The sequence below is a fragment of the Podarcis liolepis genome (genome assembly GCF_965112155.1).
Source record: "Podarcis liolepis genome assembly, chromosome: 3".
NCBI lineage: Eukaryota > Metazoa > Chordata > Lepidosauria > Squamata > Lacertidae > Podarcis > Podarcis liolepis.
In genome coordinates, this window is record NC_139557.1 from 108,705,893 (window position 1) to 108,724,314 (window position 18,422).

At 45.0% G+C, this 18,422-nt stretch overlaps 1 protein-coding gene across 1 annotated transcript in view; it reads left to right on the forward strand.

Moving 5' to 3' along the window:
• The window catches only part of MSH2 (mutS homolog 2), a 59,475-nt gene extending 42,525 nt beyond the window's left edge, over positions 1 to 16,950 (forward strand). Inside the window, exons 9-16 of the mRNA XM_083494258.1 lie at positions 4,092 to 4,215; positions 5,642 to 5,792; positions 5,941 to 6,038; positions 11,993 to 12,238; positions 12,898 to 13,102; positions 13,726 to 13,973; positions 14,984 to 15,156; positions 16,483 to 16,950. Of these exons, the coding sequence (XP_083350384.1) occupies positions 4,092 to 4,215; positions 5,642 to 5,792; positions 5,941 to 6,038; positions 11,993 to 12,238; positions 12,898 to 13,102; positions 13,726 to 13,973; positions 14,984 to 15,156; positions 16,483 to 16,653 (1,416 nt within the window). The 3' untranslated portion in view covers positions 16,654 to 16,950. The remainder of the gene's footprint in view (positions 1 to 4,091; positions 4,216 to 5,641; positions 5,793 to 5,940; positions 6,039 to 11,992; positions 12,239 to 12,897; positions 13,103 to 13,725; positions 13,974 to 14,983; positions 15,157 to 16,482) is intronic.
• The last annotated feature ends 1,472 nt before the right edge of the window (positions 16,951 to 18,422 follow it).

Genomic DNA, 18,422 nt, shown 5'->3' on the forward strand with positions numbered 1-18,422 from the left:
CCTGATGAAATGACTGTTTTGAAAATAGCTTTTTAACAGATAACGTGTGAGCAGCGTAAGGACGTGGCAGCTTAAAGTTAAAAGGATTTTTTTCTCCTAAAAATGCTAGGGATAGATTTAATAGAAGATGGTTTTTGAATTTTGCTTTCAGAAACCCATTATATGGATTTCTCAAATGGGCAGAAAAGTGCAGAGTTGATAATTTGAAGTTAACATGTGAGGGCAAATGAATGGGAGGGACCAGTCTCTGGATATTGAAAACCATCTTGTTTGTTAACTGATGAATCAAAGTGCGAAAAAGCTTTAATAACATATTATGAAGGGGAAACCAAAAAGAAAGCAATTTGCATTTCTGAGGATGCTCTGGTACAAGGTGAAAAGAAAGAAAAGTACTTTTGAGAGAGGCAGTGACTCACCTTGAGGACTAGAATCTGTTTTTGAAAAAAGAAAAAAAAAAAGCATAGATCCTCAGGAATGTTATCTTATACCTAACATGAGATGAGTTTTCAAAAATCAATTCCTGGTAAGGTAGGAAATGTTTTTTGACATAGCTGAACCTTCAGTGCACAAAAGTCCTTCCCCCATCCCTTAACATCCAGAAGTTTAAAACAGCAACAATAGAGCGTCTGTCCTCGAAGTTAAAATATTAGCAGAGCAATCATGAGATCTAGTAGCACAACATATTAGTGGATCATTTTGCTTGCCTTTTGGGTTTTCATCCCACTGTGTGTGGCTGCTAGAAGTTTGTAGACCTTGAACCTAGAGCTCCATAGCCCTGTTTCAGATATTTCTGCATGCTGCTATATATCTAATACTTAGTCAGACCTTGTGCTTCTTATTTATTGTCCTTTTTGCCATTGATGACTTGCTGCTATTTGAGATTTGTTCAGCAATTTGGAGAAGAAACCCACTTCTCCAAGGAAGTTCATCAGCCGCCTGCCTGCCTGCCTGCCTGTATCTAGCTACCTTTTGACCCTTGCTCTAGGTCTAGGTACGGTCAGGCAGCCGGCTGATGAACTTTTCAATTGATTGATTTGACTTCCGTACTTATCTGGAAGGCTGGGCTGATGTTTCGGGAATACAGTAGACCACCTCATCCTCTGTTTTGCTAATGTGTCCCTGCTGGGTAAATGTTAGAGCATCTCTCTGACAAAACGATCACAGTAGCAGCTGCGTCTTTTCACAAAAACCCTTCCAAGCAGAAGTGAGCCCCCCAGGAGGACACCCGTTTTGTTTTGAATATGCTCCAGCAATCTGCTATTAGAAGTGGCAGCGCAGTTGTTTCCACATGGAAAGTTTACCAAGACGAGGTCTGCTTTGTCAGATCAGTGGTCCATCTAGTTTTCCTCAGTGGCCCATGGGAAAGTCCTCAAGCAGGGTAATTAAGGCAATAGCTGTCCCATTCTGCTGCCGCTTAGCTTTCTCTATCATTGGAGGTCCATTCATATAGCTATTATGTGCCCCTTTTGGACCCAAAGGCCCACAAAGTAGTGAACAGATTAATACAAAAGAAGAATAAAAGCACAATAAATACAGAAGTAAATCAGTAAAAATGTGAAACTGCACAATTACCTGTTGTGCTTAATATACATTTGTGAGCTGTGCTCATGATCTCACCAGACATGCAGTGCCCCAGAATTCTACCTATCACTTAGAACAGGGGTCAGCAAACTTTTTCAGCAGGGGGCTGGTCCACTGTCCGTCAGACCTTGTGGGGGGCTGGAATATATTTTGAAAAGAAAAAAAAGAAGAACGAATTCCTATGCCCCACAAATAACCCAGAGATGCATTTTAAATAAAAGCACACATTCTACTCATATAAAAACACCAGGCAGGCCCCACAAATAACCCAGAGATGCATTTTAAATAAAAGGACACATTCTACTCATGTAAAAACACGCTGATTCCTGGACCGTCCGCGGATTGGATTTAGAAGGCGATTGGGCTGGATCTGGCCCCCGGGCCTTAGTTTGCCTACCCTTGACTTAGAAGCAAGGCTGGCTCACCTTTGCCTCCCCTTCCTCCCAACCCAGCTGTCCCATTCTCCCAAACCCAAAAGGGAGTGTCTTAATACTCATCACTGCAAAGAAGCAGCCCAGAGATGTCGCTGTCAAGTCATCTAGTCTAGTGGCCCTCAAAACACCTGGTGGCCGCAGATTCCATACATAAATGGTGCATTGTATGAACTAGTGGCATCTTTTGAGTCTGTTCTTTCTACCACATCTGCATTATTTAGCATTAACACGGTTCTTGACACACTATGCACAAATTGTTCCTTTGGACATGGCCCTACTTGAGCAAGGCTGCAGTGATTCAAACCAGTGTGAGAGCAAGTGTGGTGTAGTGGTTAAGAGCGGTAGTCATGTAATCTGGGGAACCGGGTTCGCGTCTCTGCTACTCCACATGCAGCTGCTGGGTGACCTTGGGCCAGTCACACTTCTTTGAAGTCTCTCAGCCCCACTCACCTCACAGAGTGTTGTGGGGGAGGAAGGGAAAGGAGAATGTTAGCCGCTTTGAGACTCCTTCGGGTAGTGATAAAGCGGGATATCAGATCCAAACTCCTCCTCTTCTTCTGATTACGAGAAAACATGTGAGAAGTAGTTTGACATCGCAATATATTATTGCCTAAGATCTGTTCACTGGATTTCTGCAGTGTTCATAGAAGTGTTATTCTGGCGTTCTCTTTTGGGGATCTCGAAGGCAGCCTGACTAAACTCTCATTCTTTCTTTAGAATTCATACTGTGCTTTGTAGCCCCAAAAGATCATTGCTCCTGAGGAGCTTGTGGAGCAGATTTAGATTTAAGTGTGACCAGAGTGTGAAGTTCATCTGCATTCCAAATGATCTGCCATTTTGGGCGTGTGGAAAAGACAGCCTTATGCCTCTGAATACCAGTTGCTGGGAATCTCAGGTTGGCGGAGTACTGTTGCGCTCATGTCCAGCTTACAGGCTTGACATGGTCCTTCAGGCTCATCTTACATTTTTATGTTCTTTTTCAATCTGAGCTTACCTGTTCAACAGGATCTCAGTGTAGAGTATTCCAGCGCCCTTCAGGTGTTTTGGATGGAAGCTCCCAGCAGCTTAAGCTGACATTTGCTGGCCAGGAGTTTCAGTCTAAAACACCTGGAGGCACCAGATTGGCAAAGGTTTGAGTCTTTCCTGAGCTAGGCAGTTTCAGGCTGCAGGTGAGGAATTGTCACACTGGTGGAGAGAGATTCTAGCCTAGCCTGCTGATGTGCTACTCTTTTTTATGTTTTGTATTTTCAAAACTCAGTAATAAAAGATGAGCAATAAAAACAGCTAACATGTTTCTCAAGAAAGATCAGACAGTGACTGCACCGTCTGATCTTTCTGGAGAAATGCTTGTTAGCTGCTTTTGAATTTCATTGCAGACATATAGAATATATAAGAGGGTACATGAAAACCAACCAAAATCTCTCCACAGATTGCCATGTGTCTTGGGTGGTATTCTTGTATGGTCCTCACATTGCATATATGAAGTAAATGGTTGCTAAGTTACGTGAAAGGACAATGGGTTTGTTTTACCCCTGGCCACTCGGATTTGGCATGTCAGTTGCCTGAGCAACTGCCCAAAATCAAGTACACCAAATCAAGGGACAAATCTGTTACGGAATGCCGACATCTCGCTATCTCTAAATGAGGAGCTACTGTTGAAAAGTTTAACATCTCTCTATAACATAAATGTTTATTAGAATCATCCCAAATCCATATTATTTTTGATATGCATAGAGTTCACGTGACTGAACTTTTTTTTTAATAAAAAAAGGTAAAAGTCCTCACCATGTGATTCATTCATTTATTTTTATTTTATGTAAGGTGTTGATCAGCCCTTAGGCTGCAAACCCCAGAATGTTCTGTGAACTTAACATATCTTTTGATAAATACTTGTTTTGACACTTAGACTGATCTAATCAAGAGTTTTAATCTTCCACATTTGTTACTTAGTTTATGTGGTCTCAGAAGTTGCTTTAGATGAACTGGTGGCTTTTAAATGCTTCGTAATATGACCGAAGGGTCATGGCGGCTGCTTTTAACTCTTCTGTGGATAACTCTTCTCTCTCCATATCCCAGGTGGAGAGCCACGAATACCTCTTGAAACCTTCCATTGAGCCGAGCCTCATTGAGCTGAGAGAGAATATGGATAAGCTAGAGGAAAAAATGCAGGGTGTGCTGAAGGCGGCAGCAAGGGAACTAAGTATGTTGGCATGACCGTCACTTTATCCACACAGTCCGTGTTTTGATGCTGAAAAATGCTTCATATTCTCATTGTTTAAAATACAGTTGTGCACTTGCTTTTTAAAAAACAAACAAAAAAACTACACACCTGTTGTTGGAAACTTTCCCCACAATACATGGTCAAAGGAGGAGAACTGGCTATCTTCTAAGGTCCACTCTTAGTCAGTTCATGCCTGCATGAAGCACAGCAAACTTGACCAGCGCCTTGTCTCTGTTCAGTGAACACCTCTTCTCCTGCACCCAGAATCCCCTGCAGTGCACAGGTTTTCTTTGGCAGACACACAGAGATCTGTTGGCAAATGAGGCGATGTGGAATGAGTGTTTTAAAGCTGCCATCAAATGATACCATTGCAACTATGCACTGTGTGAAGAAGGGCTCTTTCTTTGTATGTCCTGAATCTCTCACCATTCAGCTTTTGTTGGATAACGTTGAAGTCTAGTACAGTGGTACCTCGGGTTAAGAACTTAATTCGTTCTGGAAGTCTGTTCTTAACCTGAAACTATTCTTAACCTGAAGCACCACTTTAGCTAGTGGGGCCTCCAGCTGCCGCTGCGCCGCTGCTGCACGATTTCTGTTCTCATCCTGAAGCAAAGTTCTTAACCCGAGGTAATATTTCTGGGTTAGCGGAGTCTGTGACCTGAAGCGTATGTAACCCGAGGTACCACTGTACTATATTGCAAGGGATCACGAGGGTCATCTAGTCCAACCCCTTGCAATGCAGGAATCTTTTGCCCAGCGTGGGACTCAAACCCATGACCCTGAGTCTTGTGAGAAAGAGAGAAACGTCTACCTATATACCTTCTCCACACCATGCACAACAGTGGAAATCTCAGTCATTCTCCCCACTTGCCCTTTTTCTAAACTAAATAGTCCCGACCCATGTAAGTTTTTCCTAGTAGGGGAAGTATTTCAGACCCTTGATAACTTCTGGTTGCTCTTTTCTGCACCTTTTTGAGCTCTACAATACCCTTTTGGAGGTGCAGCAGCCAGAACGGTTGAAGTACAGGCATGCGTTTATCCTTTGTGATGATCTTGTCAATCCAGTGTCAATAAATAAAGCATTCCTATAAGAGCTTCTCCCTCTCCTTTGGGTAATCTTAGGTTTCCGTGGCATTACAGTAGAGGGATTTCTAAAGTGGTGAGTGGCACCGCAGTTTGAAACTCCTCTAACTCTTAGTGAGCTAGGTGTTAGGACTTGTTCCAAGCCCTGTGACTATGAGTTAATTTCCCGGCAGGTGGCCTGGTACAATATCAAGCAGCAAAACCCAGCCAAGAGAGAAATTTGACTCACTGAGTGGGGATAACGAAAATGTGATTTGTGTGTTTATAATGCCACCAATCAGTCATGGATTTTATTCTCCCCCAATCCCTTCCCATGAAACAGGTCTGGAAGCCGGCAAGAGCATCAAATTAGAATGCAACTCCCAGTTTGGCCATTTTTTCCGAATCACCTACAAAGAAGAGAAGGTTCTGCGAAACAACCTGAAATATAAGGTCTTGGAAACCCAGAAGAACGGGGTGAAGTTCTCTAACATGTGCGTGAAACACATATCCCTGCCTTTGCCTCGGAACGCTAATGGAAGTGTCCTCTAAACTTCCTGTGGGGTGGGTGCGAGTCAACCTGGCAAGTGTTCTGCCAGGTTGCGGAAGTTTGCTAACGTTTTCCTTTTCGTTCCTGAACAGTCAACTGAAAAGCATCAATGAAGAATACATAAGTATCAGAGGAGAGTATGAAAAAAGCCAGGCCATCGTTGTTAAGGAAATCATCGGCGTTGCCTCAGGTAAGGAACACTGTGTACTTATACATGGAATCACCAGATATGTTCTGAGGATATGTTTTAACCAGGAGTAAAACACCCACACACCATTTGTGGAGTGCGTACAAAAGTAATTGGTCTGCTCTCAGCCTGCGGCCTCTCTGAAATAGAAATGTGACCCATCTTGTGGCGAGGACAAACTACGTTAACTGCGGAAAACAATTTGCCAACATGGCCTGCAGCCATACGTCTGCTTAGAGGTGCCAAGCAGAACTTGGTTGGATTTTCCTCTGGATATTATATAGCACTCGGCTACGGATGTCAGCACAACTGCTGCTAATGAAACAGAAGGCACTTCAGAACCTTAGCCTTCCTTCCACCTTGGTTTCCTGTCCCTGTTCTGGTTTTCCAGGAACATTCCCTGACATCGTGGCCGTTCAGCCAGTGGCAGGTTGGGTGGTCTCGCTTCTAGAAACAAAAGTGAGCACTCTAGCAACTCTGAGCATCAGTTGTCTGAGGTCACAGCATCTCAACCAATGTCTAGAGAGGGCTTTAAAACTGGCAGGAGTTGCCAGACATCTGTTTTTATATCCAAATACTGTTCTTTGCTTTAAAACATGCTGGTGCCATTTTTCCTCACTGATCTATTATTTTTGGCACGTGTACATGTCCTGTGATTTTTAATGTGACATTTTGCATCTCTGCACCCCTAAGTGTCCTAAAGGGGCGCCATTGCTGAGATCTCTGTGTTCCTGAATCGGATGTAGATTCAAGCAACGGGAACCCTCAAATCCTGTTCCGACAGGGCACTGGTGTGCAGGCAGCTTTAGCATGAGTAAGATGGTGATACAGATGAGAAAGACTTGTGCTTTTCTCTTGCGTAAGCTGTTCCAGATTGCTTAAATGCTTGGGCACAGCGGGCGCCCGAGCACTTGGGCACGGCAGCTAAAGGAATGTGCTGTTCAAACAGTTAGCCTCGTTTAGTGTGTGAGATTGGGCCTCGTAGCGTTTTACCTTTGTGCGCTGCGTTTGCATTTTGCTGCCAGCTGTTTTGAGTGAAACGGAAGTGTTGATTATAACACCACCTGCTTTAGGTGTTAAAACGTGCTGAGAGGTATTGATACTGCACCGCTTAGGTAAAATGGCTGGAAATAAATAAATGAATAAGAAAAGAAATACTTTGTCAGCTAGGATTGTCATTTTTTAAAGGTTTTATAAATTTGTTTAATGGTGCATTCATACAACCAGTCCCCTCCCCACCCTTTGTGCTGGCTGCTGTATTTGCCATGTGATTGGATTAAAGCTGAATTAGATCTGAAGGGGTCCAACTTACTAAGGCATCTGCAGCCAAAGCTTTATATCACAGGGCACATCCAAACCATACATTTAAAGTGCTGTGATACCACAGTCATGGCGTCCTCCCAAAGGATTCTGGGAGCTATAGTTGTTGAGTGCGCTGAGAGTTGCTAAGAGACCCCTATTCCCCCTCACAGAGCTACAGGTCCCACAATGGCTTAACAATCAGTCCTTCTTCACAGGGAACTATGGGAATTGTAGCTCTGTGACAAACTACAGTTCCCAGAATTCTTTGAGAGAAGCTATGACTGTCTAAAAAGGCATCATAGTCCTTCAAATGTGTAAACATGGCCATAGTCTGTCCATTTTAGCCCAGTTTTCATCTTGCAAAAGGAAGGAACTTGACATGGCCTCTGTGGTGACTGTTTTGTATCGAGCTGGCAAAAAGACGCAGGTAATTTAGTCGGTGCTGAATCAATTTCACCGAGGACAGCTCTAATAAAAAGCCTGTATAAAATTCATATTTTTAATCTGCTTAATGAACGAACAAATAGATTGCACCGTTTAATCTTTTCATTCTTCATTTGTGGGTGTTCTATTGTTTAGTTTAGCTGTGGAATCGTCTGGCTTCTTTGTTTGACTACATCTTGTGTTTATTGCTTGACGTGAAATGTACAAAGCACTTTACAGAATTACATAAGCAAAATACAGTTCCCTACCCCAAATGATCTTACAATCAAAATTTCTGTAGTAGAGGTAACACTAAGGGAAGTTGTGGGAAGAGAGATAAGAAGGGGCTGGGAGGACGCCCCCCCCCTCCACGAGCAGGATTTTTGGGCATGCATGGGGAGCTGCACAGGAGAGGAGAGGTAGTGGGGAGATTAATTGAGCAATCGAAAGTCCATTGCGCAAGCAGAATGGCAGCATTCTGTACAATCTCCAGAGAGCCTCCGCCTGTCAGTTTGTAGGCTGTACATAGTAAGATTGACCAGTGGTTTGACTTTATTATATGGCAGCTTCCTGTGTCCCTTTCCTGCCTGTTACGGGAAAATTAAAAGTACCCTACCACCATGTGTAAAAAAATGAACAAAAACTAGAATCAGGAAATCTGTGACTGAATCTCCATCTCATCTGGTTTGACCCAAAGCCGAAGTGGCTCTACTGGAGCACGCTAGCATGTTCAGCAGCAGTTTCAGGAAAAGTTGCTCGGGTGAATGCCTCCTAGCTTTGTGGGTGCATGGGAGCAGAATTGCAAATGTCTCAGTGAATACATTAGTCGTGGCTTTCTTAACTGCATTAGCTAACACCACCCACCTTCCCTAACTTCTCCTTCCAGGGCAATTATCTATAATTGTTTCCCCAGTAGCCTTTTGTGGGTAGAAACTGGTCTCTGAACATCTGGCCAGACATCTTTTCATGGTAGTTAGAAGATCTTTTGGGGCAATAAAATGCACAATTGGGAGGCGTTGTGAAAGTGAATTGGGGTGTTTGTTTGGGCGGGGTGGGTGGGGGAGAGAATGATGCTGTCAAGAAGATCAGAGTCTGTCTCTGTGGAAGGTTTTATGTATAATAGAGAGACAGCAGGTCTGTCTTGTCAACCAATTTATGCATTCAGTGTTAACAGCTAGTGATATGCCTTTTCAAAGCCAGGGTTGCTCACAGCAGTTTAATTAGCCCTTGCTCTTTACCAGTTCAATGAGACGGCGAAGGTTTGCGCTGGAAAACTTTCCAGAGAGAATACTAAAATGTGCAAGAGTGATTTCCCTGGTGTGCACTTGCAGAATGAGCTTTCTGAGTGCTAAAATGTTGTCACCTGACATCGCTTACATACTTTAGGACTTGGCATATAAGCCGCAGGATCCTTCCTGAGTAGTGTCAACAGGCTCTGAGTGTAGTTGGTTTCAAATGCTTAATTGGAGCTTAATGATACTTTGGCGCAGCCCACAACTAGTGCTTTATAGTACTCCGTGATTCTGTTCAGGCGTAGTACCATATCTTGGTTTGATGCTACAACAGGGTGGGGACCTCAGGGGCTGAATGCAGCCCCCCAAACCTCAATATCTGGCTCATGGGACTTTCCCAGGCAGCATCCCAACTTCCCCTGCTTTACACTGTCTTTGAGTGCTTTATCCTGGCTGAAATAAGCTCTGATAGTGTCTCTTCACTTCCCAGGATGGAGAATAGAAAGGATGTGTGGGTGTTTGTGGGTGTAGAAACTGCCTACCACACAAAAGCCAAATTTACATTCATTGCTCTTTAGCCTCAGTCCCACTGCCCCACAGCTCTCCATCTAGGCATGCGACAGGTATTGTCAGTTCACGAACCCAATTAAAGGACAGTTTGGGTGTAGAACGTGGCTGCTTAGGGGTGAGAGGACATGGCCTGGGGTGAAGAGGGCTGCATCAAGATCCTGGCCTGAGGTTCCTCAGCTCTGATGCAGACTTTAAAAGATCAGCAGCAGCAATTTCAACTGGGCCTGGAAGCGACCGGGCCAGGCAGCCACTGCAGATGAGCTAGATCTGGAATATTTCACTGAGGCTTCTTCCGTGATCAGATGAGCTGCAGCATTCTGCGCTAGCTGCTTCTTGAAACATAGAATACATGTAGGTCGTGTTTCAGTCACTTGTGTGGGAGGTTACTAAAGCACGAGGGACTGAGTTCAACTCTTTATCTGAAAAGAGCATCACATTGGCTCACTAGCTTAACCCAGCAAAATGCACTCCTAGGCTCTGCAGCCGCCTGAGAATCCAACAGAAGTTCAGCGTTTAGGAGCAACCCCTGGTTGCAAATCTCATCCTTAGTGGGGGATCTAACTCTGCTAGGATAGTTTTGGGCTGTCCCATCATTATCACTTCTTTACTGCCTGGATTAAGCTTCCATTTGTTATCCCTTATGCAGTCAGTAACTGCCTTCAGGCATATTTTTAAGGAATGCAGTGCTTCACCTGAAGTTGAGGAGGGACGGACGGAGTTGGGTGTCATTATTAGGGGCAGACTCAGGGACGCAGGTGGCACTGTGGGTTAAACCACAGAGCCTAGGACTTGCCGATCAGAAGGTCGGCAGTTCGAATCCCCGCAACGGGGTGAGCTCCCTTTTCTCAGTCCCAGTTCCTGCCAACCTAGCAGTTCGAAAGCACATCAAAGTGCAAGTAGATATGTAGGTACCGCTCCGGCGGGAAGGTAAACGGCGTTTCCGTGCGCTGCTCTGGTTTGGCAGAAGCGGCTTAGTCATGCTGGCCACATGACCCGGAAGCTGTACGCTGGCTCCCTCGGCCAGTAAAGCGAGATGAGCGCCACTACCCCAGAGTTGGCCATGACTGGACCTAATGGTCAGGGTTCCCTTTGCCTTTTTATTAGGGGCAGAACACTTTTTATGGCCCAGACATCCTCAGCGACTTAAGTGGTGGTTTGGGGTAGTTTGCTTCACTTTGAGTACTGGTGGTTGAGGATTTCAAGAGCCTTCATGGCTGAGGGTTGCACTTAGTGTGTATATATGTCAGGAGAGGATGGGGGGTTGGGGGAAGATACTGTTCCTGATGAGCACTGCAGTTGTGGTAGTGTGTGTTTAAGACTTGACTATCCTCTGCATGCGAAGTCAGGCTCCTGCGGATTGAACGGACTAGGCCAGTAGCGGGTCCAATATTCAAGAAGATTGTTTTTGCACGGGCTGTAGAGGGGAGTGAGGGGCACATGGGGATCGTCAACCTGGGAAGGTAGCCCATCTAGGAGAAGGAAAACCCTGATCCTAAACCTCTGCTGCCTTGTGGCTAGACTCGTTCCTGAGAAAGGCTTTGGGAGCAAACCCTGAGGAACAGCCCGTACCTGCTAGCTTGTGGGACATCTTGGGGAGAAGAAAAGGTTAAAGAGTAAGCCCTGCACCAATCCAAAGTGGAGTCCCTACGATGGTTGGATGGCACCTTGTGCGCCTCCTTCCGGCAACTCCTGCAGCCAAGCTGGCCCAAACATATTGCTCTGCTTTCATTTGGACCACCCCAGCGAGGCCAAAGGGGGCAGGTCTTGTCGTCCGGGCAGCCCAGGACTTCCATACGCACTACCTAGACTTGTGCCACAGTGGTTTATGTGTCCTTTTTTAATGTAGTGAAATAGGTGTGGCTATTTAGACTGGCTGTTTTTTTAAAGTGAAATGAAAGTGGTAAGGGAGAGGTGTAGGATTTGCTTTGCATGCAGAAGGTCTCAGATTCAGAACCCAGCATCTCCAGATAGGACAGGGAACGTCCGCTGTCTGAAACCCTGGAGAGCAGCTGCCAGCCAGTATGAACAGTACTCAGCTAGATAGACCCTTGATAGGACTTCGTATAATGCACATTCCTGTGTGGACACTGAGCCTGCAGGGAGAGGGACCACTCAGCCAGAGGGGACAGCAACACATTTCACTGAGGTGCAAGGATATTGCATAACTGAAACGGCTGCACCTGCAACCATGAAGCCAGGACCCCAATTGACCTCCCCCGCCCCCACCTTGGGATATTCAAATGCAAAGAAAGAAAAGTGTTCAATGTTCTCACCTGCAAGTTGGCTTATCACATCACCAGCTAGAATTCTCATTGTATGCTAGGATGGTAGAAGTTGATAGAAGCGGGTGGCGGTGCCAGATTAATGTCTGGATTCCTTTTAGATTTCTGCAAAGCAGGAAGCTGCATTGAGCCTGTGCTTTTCCAACAGGGTATAAGGAGCCCATACAGATCCTGAGTGATGTCATAGCCCAGCTGGATGCTATTGTCAGTTTTGCTCATGCGTCAAATGCAGCGCCAACCCCATACGTACGCCCAACAATTCTGGAAAAGGGGACAGGGAAGATTGTGCTGAAAGCCTCAAGACACCCCTGCATTGAAGTTCAAGATGACGTTTCCTTCATCCCGAACGATGTGACCTTTGAGAAGGGCAAGCAGATGTTCCATATCATTACCGGTAAAAGCTTCGTTTATATGCCATGCCTGTTTCCCCTCTTGCCTCCATCTTCTGTGTTGTATGTGTGCGTGTTATTTATGAGGATGCTTTTAAAATAAGCCTGTATCCCGGCCTCAAAACAGAGAAGAAATGAGCCTATAATAATTTCTGCAGACGAGCGTTCTGCATTTAGGTGGGTGTTTTGATTTGAAATGGGGAAGCAATCTTCAGGCAAGCCTTAATGTTTCAGCTTTCAAGTTTGAAGCCTGACAACCAGTGCAAAACTGACCTAACATGCAAATCAGTGGAAGTGATTTTCATAAAATGCAGATGGAACAGCCATGGTTGCATTGGTGGTGGTGTTGCTCACTGACAAGGTAGAACAGCTTATGAATATGATAATTAATCAAAAGTTAATAAAGAAGGACATTGAAGAATAGCTGTATTTAACCAGAATTAATGTTGTTTTGTTGGTTTTAGGTTTCATTTTGCTTCAATAGATATTGTTTTTATATCATGTACAGTGTAAACCGCATAAAGATTTTTGAAATACTAAGTGGTTTAAAATAAAAAAACCAGCACAGTATGTTAAACTGAAGTTGCATATTAGGTTGTCAAGAAGACCTTTCCTCCTCCTGCTTGAAATGCCGCTTAATTTCCTGCTGCTACTTGCTCTGCAGGACCAAACATGGGAGGGAAATCCACCTACATCCGCCAGACAGGGATGATTGTTCTCATGGCCCAGATTGGCTGTTTTGTGCCATGTGACTCTGCAGAGATAAGCATTGTGGATTGCATCCTGGCCCGGGTAGGAGCTGGGGACAGCCAGTTGAAAGGCGTGTCTACATTCATGGCGGAAATGTTGGAGACGTCTGCCATCCTTAGGTAAGACCTTCGTTTGCAAACCTTGCTTGCCAGAAGCCCCAAGTGTTTCTACAAGCTTAGTGACCCCACTCCCCAAGGTGCTTGTGATCTGTTTTGTGCACAGGACAGATACTCTCTGAGACTGGCCACAGCCACTGGAGAATAGTATATTTTTGAGAATCTCAGAAGTCTCCAAACATAGGAAGAAAACAACGGGCTCATTTTGCTTCTAAGTTGATTGCCGTTTTAGTTCAGTATTGTTGGGAACAAATGGGACCTACAGCAAAATGTTTCAGTATCCTGTGTTCCTGTTCAGTCCCATAGTCAGATATCAGTACCCTTCTCCAGGACACTCCATTCCACACGTAGGTTCTTCACCCTCCTTCCCATGAAATTCAGACATTTACATTCTTTGGCTACTTAGCATCCTCAGTCCCTGAAGTACTTTTGGAGTGTTTGGGCTACACAGGAGTTCTAAACTTTGGAAATAGAGGGAATGTTATCTGGAGGAGGCTCTTAAAAGAGAGGAATGTTGAGAAAGTAGCATTTGTGTATCCTTGATTGTTCAGGGGCCAGTGGTGTAGTTTTCCTGTTTAGTTTTGAAGCTGTACCACTTTTTACAACTTTATTGCCTCTGGTTTTAGGATTGCAACAGAAAACTCATTGGTAATCATTGACGAGCTTGGGAGAGGAACATCTACCTATGATGGGTTTGGACTGGCCTGGGCAATCTCGGAATATATTGCCAGCAAAATTGGAGCGTTTTGTATGTTTGCCACTCATTTTCACGAACTGACCGCACTTGCTGACGAGATCCCCACTGTGAATAACTTGCACGTCACAGCGCTAACCACAGAGGACACGCTGACAATGCTGTATCGTGTGAAAAATGGTGAGGCTCGCTTCACATCCCTGGAACAAATTCACCTTGTTTACTGTAGAGCAGCCTTCACCAGCCTGATGTCCTCCAGATGTTTGGGACTACGACTCCCATCATCCCTGCCCGTTGGCCATGCTGGCTGGAGCTGATGGAAGCTGGAAGGCACCACATGGGGGAAGGTTGGCATTGTGAGAAACCTATGGCCTTCCAGACATTGTTGGAATCCAAATCACTTAGCCAGTGGTCAGGGATTATGGGAATTGGAGTTCAGCAACACCTGGTGAGCCATAGATTCCCTGGTCCTAGTTTAGTGTATTGTGAACACTGGACTCATGTGCTCCCCCACCCCTCCACCTGGCCAGGAAGAGGAGTTGGGAAGCTTTCACTTTTAGTTAGCAGCCTGTCATATCACCTGGAGGGCAAACTGTGGTTAACCCACACTAGCTGATTGGTTTCAAACAAGCCTGCTTTAAACTACTTCGAGAAACTGGCTTGTTGAAGCAGCCATGGTTAATGTTAGCCACCGTTCCTGTTTTGAATGACACAGGAAGCCACCATTAACTTAAATGGAAGTTTCTAAGCTACTCCTCTTTTGGGGGTGTCCCAACATTGCTTGGCTCTGGGCTGGATATGTACATATTTCGGTACCCTTTTCCATTCCTGTCCTCTGAATCCTTTCCAATTTATGGCCACGCAAATTACTTTTAATGGTTGACACACGATGCTTTTGCAACCCCAAATGGACATTTTCCTTTTGTACTCTTGTCCCGTTTTGATAACTTACTGCTTCTTAGCAATGTTCACTTTTATGGTGTTTGAAACCCCCTGACCCAGGCTGAGTTTCAGATTTCCCCAGCTCAAGCAGGATTATGTTTAACTGCTAGAAATTGGGGCAGAGTTTGACCCGGACATCACTTTTCAGGCAGTCAGTCCCCCCTCTTTCTGAAATAGGCAGCATGGAGTCAGATGCACAGGTTCTGCTTTCACCTTTTGAGGACTGACCCCAGTGATGCTTCTTCCAGGGCCTTGTGACCAGAGCTTTGGCATCCACGTGGCAGAGCTAGCTGCTTTTCCCAAGCATGTGATAGAGAATGCCAAGACAAAGGCCTTGGAGTTGGGGGAGTTCCAGGCCGTTGGAAATCCACAGGCCGAGGAGGAAGAGCCACCAGCCAGGAACTTCTACAAAGAGAAGCAGGTTTGCTAACTGTCATACGCTTGTTGAAATCATTTCTTTCCCCCTTTTCTATAATGTATCTACAAGATTTAGATACAGATTTGTCAACAAGAGCCTCTTAAGTGATACCACTGCCCCTGGAATGGTGCCCACAAAAAAACACTATAGGGTGCCTAGTATACTCTGCCTGCCTTCCTGTCTCTTGAATCCAGGTGATGGGGTGAGCTCCTGTTGCTCTGTCTCAGCTTCTGCCAACCTAGCAGCTGGAAAGCACACCAGTGCAAGTGGATAAATAGGTACCACTGCGGCAGGAAGGTAAACGGTTTTTTTTGTGTGCACTCTAGCTTCCGTCACGGTGTTCCATTGCGCCAGAAGCGGTTTAGTCATGCTGGCCACATGACTCAGAAAGCTGTCTGTGGACAAATGCCAGCTCCCTTGGCCTGAAAAATGAGATGAGTGCCACACCCCACAGTTGCCTTTGACTGGACTTAACCATCCAGGGGTCCCTGTCTCTCTATGTCATTTATCAGAAGACTGATACCCACTTTGAGCTCCCTGAGCCATCTCCTCCAAAACCAGGAAATTTAGCTTACTGCATCACTGAGAGTTTTGCATTGTGCGGCCTCTTTGCTTTAAGATGATGATTTGTGGGTGAGCAACAGCTGCTGCATTAACAACTGCTCAGATGATACTTTCTGTGTTTTTGAAGCACTGGCTTGCAAAAGCTCACTCGCCAATGTGTGTTTAATGCTTAATCCTTTTCAGTCTGCAAATTTCTTCCCTGATTTCTTCAGTTAGACTGATGCTGTCCAGACACGTTTGCTGAATGGCATAAACAGAACTGTAAAGAACGCTTTGTGAACTGATTTTGAGAAGTAGCCATGTCAGTTTGCTGCAGCAAGGAAACTCTAGTTGCACCTTAAGATAATGAACCAGATTATTGTAGCCTGGGGTTTTACGGACTAAAGCTCATCTCATCAGTTACACACAGTATTAGGAATTAAAGGCTATCAGGACTTGTATAAATCACTTGGGTGCAGCAGCCAAAGCAAATAGATTCTGTGATAACAATCAGTATTCACACACAGACACACACACACTTTAACTAGGAGTCTGGATCTAGATCTTCTGTGTATCACATCTGCTTAATTTGCCATTTTCTGCCATTTTAAGTCATTGATCCACAAACCCTGGGTTGTTGAAATTGCTATTTTCAGTGCCAGACGAATGCATTCGTAGGGGCTTAGAAATGGTGCACAGAAGCCTCTGAGGCTCCCCACCCATGCTGCAGAGGAATCCAGGAGGACGCAAATCAGAGGCTGAACATCATTTTCTTTTCCTTTCTAGGAAGGTGAAAAAATAATCAAGGATTTCCTTTCTAATGTGAAAGCATTGCCACTGGCGGACATGTCTGAGGAGGACATCAGAACCAAACTGAAGCAGCTGAAAGATGAAGTCGGGGCAAAAAACAACAGCTATGTGAACGAAATCCTTTCCCAAACAAAGCTAATTGCGTGACATGAGAAAATCTAAACAAGGAGCCGTTTGAACTCAGGTTGGAAGTGCACAGTTGCACTCAGCCAAAGGCCATTGCCAAAGGAGGTGATGCCACATCCTGTTTCTCACAATGGCAGGTGCCATGTTAAATACTGGAGACCAGAACAAAATGTTATTTCCCAGCTAGGACTTACTTGCATGTTACTTATTGAGTGGTTTTCTCCTATGATGGGTTGTGGATATGTTGAAAATTTTCTATGGTATTCTAATTTTGAAATGGTTGCCCATAAATAAATGCAATGCATCATGGTTTAAACTGTTACTCCTTGTTTTATTTCCGCTGCATATAGAAATATTTAAATAAGCAACAGCAGGAAAACAGAATTGGACATGGTGCTCACTATTGCTAGAAATGTTCTCCCATGCCTTATTACATCTGTGTTGAGACTGTTAGTTCAGCAGTTTACAATGGGGGTGGGGAGGCATTTTTAGCTTGAGGGCCGCATTTCCTCCTGGGAAACCTTCCAGGGGCCAGAGGAAAAAATAGGTAGAGCAACAGCTGTAGTAGGCAAGAGGTGTAACCACAGTTCAAGAACGCTCTCCAGCCACAAGCAGAAGGGCTCAAGGGAGCAGTGAGGGGCATGGCCTGGGGTGGAAGATAACTGGAGAAGGTTTTGAGGGCCAGATACAGTGGCCTGGAGGACTGCTTTTGGCCCCCTGACCTGAGATTTCCCCACTTACCCCTTATTTACAATATTGACTGAGTGAGAACTACAGGTGGGTAAAGGAAGGGGGGAATTTACAGTGCAGTCAATACTGCAAATCAAGTAAAAGTAGCTTTCTAAGAAGGAAGAATCGGGCCTGGAAGGTGGAGCTGTTTTGAGCACCAGAATGGAATGGAGCTCACAGTTCTTTTGCCTAAATATACACTCCTGGTTGTCACTGGGAGTTTTCTTCGTCATTCCAGCTGAATAATTTCGGGAAAGGGCAACACTTCACTGGTAGAGCATACAGGAGCTTCCAGGTTCGATCCCTGGCATCTCCCAAGGATGGAGAGACCTCCATCTGAATCCTGGAGAACCGCTGCCAGTCCGGGTAGATGGACCAGTTGGTCAGATTCAGTATAAGATGGCTTTGTATGACCCCAACTATACCCCAAGTACATTAGTACTGTCCTCAACCTACGATATCGTTGGGAGACTGAAAGTTCTGGTGGCATCAAAATGTGCACACACGCTACACTAGACATCTTACTTTGTGTGGGGAAATATAACATCAAAGGTGGCTTTTGCAGCCCAATCCTGTGCATATCAACATCAGAATAAATCTCACTAATTTCCATGAAACTTACTCATGAGTTGGATTGCAGCCTTAGTTTGGATGGATTCCAAGGGTAAAATCCCTTCTTCTGCAAAGCGAGAGCCCAACTCTTCCACAGGCTCCGAGGTAAGAAATCATCCATCATACAGGCTGTACCTTGCTGTTTTCTTCAAGCAGAGAGAAGGAAAAGCTACTTGTTCTAATTTCTGCCCCCCCGACTTTCTGGAGTACATTTGCATTGAATGCAGAGCCATCAAAGCCTCGCAGCTGAAATTGTGCTGCTGTTGAGTGTCCAAGTGTCACTTGACTGTCAGCCGTGTGTGCCGATGAGATTTTCTTCCTCTGGTGTGCTTATTTACACTGGTAATTCATCCAAAGAAGGTACTGAGGACTGAAGGCACCGGCAATATTAGCAGTTCATTCAGTGGCTTTTCAGTTACGGAGGAAAATAGCATTTGGTTGCAGTGAAA